We start from the raw sequence: 6,334 nt of genomic DNA, 5'->3' as shown, positions 1-6,334 counted from the left end.
GGTTAGTTACACTATCTCTAGTAAGGTTAGTTACACTATCTCTAGTAAGGTTAGTTACACTATCTCTAGTAAGGTTAGTTACACTGTCTCTTGTAAGGTTAGTTACACTGTCTCTTGAAAGCTTACCTCCATTTCCATCATCTGTTTTTTTCCATGTATCATTGCACCCAAAAGAAGATGAATTGATAAAAAGACCAACTGGTTTGACACCTTTCTCATCCCAATTGGATTGTTCACAAAGTTCTTTTTGTGGAAACTCTTTACTTTTCATTAGAAGATCCTAAGAAATAGATAAAAAAACTCATTATGATAAGAAAACTCAATATGAAAAAAAATTGAATAAAAAAATACAACATAAAAGTACTTTCATGTAGAAGAGATGGACATACGTAAAATAATACCTCTCCTTCAGCTGAGCCTTTAGGTAACTGTAACTTGAAATCTTGATTGGTCCATTGATACAGGTTTAATGCATTGTGGGCCTATACAATGAAATTAAAACATTTTCACAAAGCCATTCTGAGTCTATAAAACTCAAAAAAAACAAAGAACTCTCAAGAAAGATTCATACATAAACTAATACAACAGGAATCCTACATGTAAAAACATGACCAGAGACCAAAGTAACAATAAAAGTTTTTGTACAGCTTCTACATACTTCAACAATTCCTTTTTCAGCTGCTTTTCGAATGTATTCCATCCCTATTTGTTCATTTCTTTCCAATCCACCAGTGCCTTGAAGGTAGAAACATCCCAGATTGTAAGAAGCACACCCATGGCCAGCTGCAGCAGCTTGCTTGTAATGGTAAGCTGCCTAAGAAGTGAAAAGGTTTTCTTTAAGAAATGAAAATAAGAAACACTTTAAAAACTTCAACATTCCATATAGTGCTAACTTATTTTAAAATCTTGAAAAAATCAAAACCTCATCGGCTTTAATGAGTTATGCTATCACACACACACAAAACTCTTTCGGCACTTATTATAATTATTCTTTTGTATAAATTCATTACAGTGCTTCTCTTGTATATATAACTTAGTTTTGATCTTTACCACAAGTTTAGAATAAATATCATTTGTCCATTTTTATTCCTTGCTTTATAATGTTGTCATAATAATAATATATGATATGTCATTATATTATGTTTTGGGGTTCTTACCAAAAATCTTTTTTTTTTTCTGAAATAAAGAAACATTAAAATTTACAATAAAGCTAAATCAATTAAAAAGACTTTGTACAAATACCAAATTTCTTACCTTTGTGTAGTTAACAGACGTTCCTCTCCCTGTTTCATAGCACACACCAAGATTAAAATGGGCCTTGCTGAAACCAAGAGCAGCTGCACGCTGGAAATGCTTCACTGCTTTCCTCGGATGTTTGGTAGATAACTGCAAGGCCAGCATGTGTTCTACATGAGCTGTATAAGTGGCAGCAGCACACTGAAGCTCATCCTCTAAAGACCTGTTACATGTCTGTGAAGTTAAAAAAATTTTAATTTTAATATACTCAAGTTTTCTATTACAATCATTGTGAAGACCATAAAACTGTAATAGTTGTCTCAAGATTTGAATGATTTAGTTTTTATATCAGTATTTTATTACAAATTTAATGTTTTTCCTTTTTTCTCATAAATCCTTAAATAAAAATAACGAAGCTAATGAAACAGATATTTTCTTCACTAATGAACCTGTTAACTTCACCCACTGCTAGCACATTTAGAAGATACTAAAATGCATTCTGTCCATCCAAAGAAATATTTAAATGATGTACATCAAGACTGTCATGCCAGATTTATTTCAAATTAACAACAAAGTTAAGTTGTGAATGTGTCTTAAGATCTCCATATCAGACTTCTTTCAACTTACAACCAAAGCTACAAGATTAAAATACACAAAATAAACTGTTCTGTCAATGCAAACATAAGTTAACAAAAAACAAGACTATAAAATACACAACTGACTACAGTTTCTGTTAAGTAGAAATTAAAAATACACAATAAAAAAATTCCAATGGTGATTACAGAATTTAAAAAACAAAAGATTAAGACACACAAAAAGAATAAAAACAAAATATAAAATAGTTTATGATTCAAAAATATACACACATATACTGTTTTACATACAGTCACTTGCAAAATGTAGTCTAAGCTCATTACATTACTATGTAGTCCACACCATGAAAATAAAATAAATTTACTTGACTTCTATCTGTAGCTGAGGTTTCTTCAGAAATTGGTTTGTTCTCAGCTGTGTAGGGTTGGACTGATATTTTGTCTGGAAGAACTGTTTTCTTACTGCCACTGGGCATAGCAGACACAAAGTGAGGCAAAAACGATGACAACTTTGTACACAAATGACGAGATATACAATTTTCCACACCATGTCTAGCTGGAACATGTTCTTCAGTTCTTGGACACAAGTGAAGTTGAAGGTTAAGACCAGCAACAACTGCAGTACCCTGAATTTATAAAAACACAAACTTGTTTCTTATTTACAATACTGATATATATAAAACAAATGTTGCACAAGTTAGAAACTACAAACTTGGAAGTTACTTCCTTATAAAAAATAAATTATAGTTATATAACTATATTTCATTATGAAATGAAGCACATTAATTACATTTCATAATAAAATCCATACCAAGGTTAGCTGAATATAAACACATCCACACATGGAAGCTCTGGTAAGAATCATTTAACTTGATAAAACTTAAAAGAAATGCATGGCATAGTTAAAAAACTGAAAGAGTAAAAAACATGAAAATCATTTAACAATGAAAACATAAAGGTTGATAAACCATATTAAATCAGATTCTGAAACTTACATGCATTAACCATACCAAGCCCAATCTCGGGGCTTTAATTTATTTACTGGATATAGAGAAGATGGTATATTACTTAATCATGATGTTCTTGACTAACACACTAATTTCTTTCTGATAAAAACCATACATTAATAATTCAATAACAAAATTTTGAAAAGATATCCCAAATGAATGCTAAGCTAGAAACTGAGATGAGGAAAGTAAGAAACAAAGTATGAAATCAGTGACAAAGTACCAAAACTAGTATCAATTATGGACATGGAGAAAGAAAAACACAGAAAGCAGCAGCCATGAAACTCCAAATTTCTTCCAATTAAGAAGTAATCTTTTCTGTGATCAAACTTATAATTCATTCACTGGTAAATATAAGAGCAAAAACAAAAATCAAAGACAGAGTAGCAAAGGAGCTAGGCCTAAACGCCATTAAAGTACAAAGATCAAGACTGATGGAGTTGGTCTCAAAATACTGCAGACAGGCAACATCATAACATGAAATATAAAACACCAGAAGATATGGAAGAGAAAGTCTTTAACAGCTGAAATAATCAGTAAAATATAGTAGACTAAAAGAAAAAACTGTAGTATATAAACAATTATCTAATTCCTATATCAAAGTTTTTACAATTGTTTTTTTTAACAATCTGCATAAAATACTACAATTCCAACACAATCACATATTTTTAGTTAAACAATAAGCAAAATAATAATTTATCTAATTCTGTTTTTACAAAATTAAACTAAAGCTCTGACCTGTTCTTTATGAACAGATTTTTGATTACACAATGCAATCCTAACTGAAATTACTGACAGACTATCAGGCAATTTTTAACTTACCACCCAGCCAACAGTTTCCAATAAATACGAAGTAGCTTTGGGGCAGAATGTGTATCTGTCTTTGTAAGTCTCTCTCTTGTCACCATCTTGGTGTTGCTTGTGTGATTTGTTGGCTAAACCCAGAGCAGTCTCTTTTCTACATATATACAAAAACACGTAAGCTAATGATACATAAGAAATTTGGCAGCATAAAAAAATAAGCTTATTTTATCATGGTGCAAGCATGCCAGAATAATGAAAGCCCAATGTTTCTATATTCACATATATGAGATTACTTAAAAACTATGGGTGGATTTCTTGAAATTCATGTAATATCAGATACCCTGAGTAAATGTCCATGTAATAGTTTTTATATATATTTTTTTATCTCTTTTAAAAATGAGCACTTGTCTTTAAACTGCACAGTTTCATTTTAATAAACAATTTCTTTTACTCCTGGATAGTAGTACAATACATACGGTGTTTCTGCTTGTGGTTACCATCTCACAGACTTTTATGGGGAAAAAAATTGTTTTTTTGGCAGTAACTTTTTTTTTTTATAGATAATTTGGTTACCATTTTGTTTGTTTTCAAAATATGCAATAATTTCTATTGATCTCTTTTAAATCAAATAATGAAAATATGTAATATTACTATCACTGATTTCAGTAATAATGTTTTTAGTTAAAATATATCACAATTGATTTATTTAGTTAATTATTTAAGTACATTGTTTGAATAGGATATACATCTTACTATAATAGACTATGTGTATGTCAGTATCTATGTATGTAACTAAAACTTCAGCACCATCTATTGAATGGCACCACAAACAAAAATCCTTAAAAAATTTCACACTTTGGGTATTCTAGATTCAGATAATTGGAAAAATAACTGTAGTGTGTGCAACAACCATTTCTTTATAATAAAACACAATTTTAAATAGTACTCTCCTCACAACAACACGACTTTCATTAAGACTGTACGCGAGGGTTTGATTATATCTTTACTGATGTAATTTTTAAATGTAGTACTGAAAACTGGAGTTCTAAAGAAACTATTATTTTTTTCAATAAACAGTACCACTTTTAAACATTACAGTTTATATCAGTAAAATTTATGAAAATTGTGAGCTCTGTACATTGAATCATTTTGATGTAGTGAGTTGCATAGGACTAAAGAGCACAATCTGAACACTTTTCCCATGCAGTATTTCCCCCAAAAAAATCCTTTTTTTTTTAGAAAATGTTCACTTTTTCTAAGTATTTTTCAGTGAGGTATGCATACTACGATTAGTAATTAATAGCACATCAGCCACCCGTAGGGCAGTGTTTCTGCTAATAAAAGTAATATTCAATAAATAAGGACTTGAGTTATCAGTCACCAAATGTACTCACTAAACCTAATTAAGGTTATCTGATGTCTTCTCATCAAAGGAAGTTTCTGTAACTTTCATATAGACATAATTTGACATACAATCACTTTCAAAACAAAAAAGCTCTGTGGTTTGTTCCTAACACTTCAAAGTTCTAATGAATGCATTTTGTCAATAATACAGGAGCTCCAACTATCAACTTTCGCACCATAAACTACTTCTCAAATCACTTTATTTACTCCACTGTGACATGAAAATCCTAATTCTTGCTTTAACCAATCACATTTATAGTTGTTTCTAAAGCTGTGTTTCATTAGTAAATTACTAATATAAAACATAGATAATAATGTGACACACATATGCTAATAAAACACAGATAATGACACACAGATACTAGTATAAAACACAGATAATAATGACACGCAGATACTAATATAAAACAGATAATAATGACAAGCAGATACTAATATAAAACAGATAATAATGACAAGCAGATACTAATATAGCACATAGATAATGACACACAGATACTAGTATAAAACACAGATAATAATGACACACAGATGCTAATATAAAACAGATAATAATGACAAGCAGATACTAATATAAAACATAGATAATAATGACACACAGATGCTAATATAAGACACAGATAATAATGAGACACACATATGCTAATATAAAACAGATAATAATGTGACACACATATACTAATATAAAACAGATAATAATGTGACACACATATACTAATATAAAACAGAAATAATGTGACACACATATACTAATATAAAACAGAATAATATGACATACAGATGCTAATATAGCACATAATGACATACATATACTAATATGAGACAGAATAATAATATAACACACATATACTAATATAAAACATATGACATACAGATGCTAATATAAAACATATGACATACAGATACTAATATGAGACAGATAATAATATGACATACAGATACTAATATAAGACAGATAATAACATGACACACAGATACTAATATAAGACAGATAATAACATGACACACAGATACTAATATAAAACAAATAATAGTGTAACACGCAAATATACTAACATAGCACATAGATAATAATGTGACACACATATGCTAATAAAACACAGATAATAGTATAAAACACAGATAATGACACACAGATACTAGTATAAAACACAGATACTAATATAAAACATAGATAATAATGACAAGCAGATACCAATATAAAACATAGATAATAATGACACACAGATACCAATATAAAACATAGATAATAATGACACACAGATACCAATATAAAACAGATGATAATGA

General features: G+C 29.5%; 1 protein-coding gene across 1 annotated transcript in view; it reads right to left on the bottom strand.

The window, feature by feature from the left end:
- Positions 1 to 6,334, bottom strand: part of LOC106472913 — a 13,521-nt gene that overhangs the window by 3,917 nt on the left and 3,270 nt on the right. Inside the window, exons 3-8 of the mRNA XM_013933585.2 lie at positions 3,659 to 3,794; positions 2,195 to 2,455; positions 1,255 to 1,470; positions 659 to 814; positions 402 to 482; positions 127 to 280 (exon numbers count right to left, since the gene is read on the bottom strand). Of these exons, the coding sequence (XP_013789039.1) occupies positions 127 to 280; positions 402 to 482; positions 659 to 814; positions 1,255 to 1,470; positions 2,195 to 2,455; positions 3,659 to 3,794 (1,004 nt within the window). The remainder of the gene's footprint in view (positions 1 to 126; positions 281 to 401; positions 483 to 658; positions 815 to 1,254; positions 1,471 to 2,194; positions 2,456 to 3,658; positions 3,795 to 6,334) is intronic.

Source organism: Limulus polyphemus, unplaced genomic scaffold (assembly GCF_000517525.1).
Source record: "Limulus polyphemus unplaced genomic scaffold, Limulus_polyphemus-2.1.2 Scaffold5730, whole genome shotgun sequence".
Lineage (NCBI taxonomy): Eukaryota > Metazoa > Arthropoda > Merostomata > Xiphosura > Limulidae > Limulus > Limulus polyphemus.
Note: the sequence above shows the minus strand (reverse complement) of the source record. Positions and strands in the feature narration are given on the sequence as shown.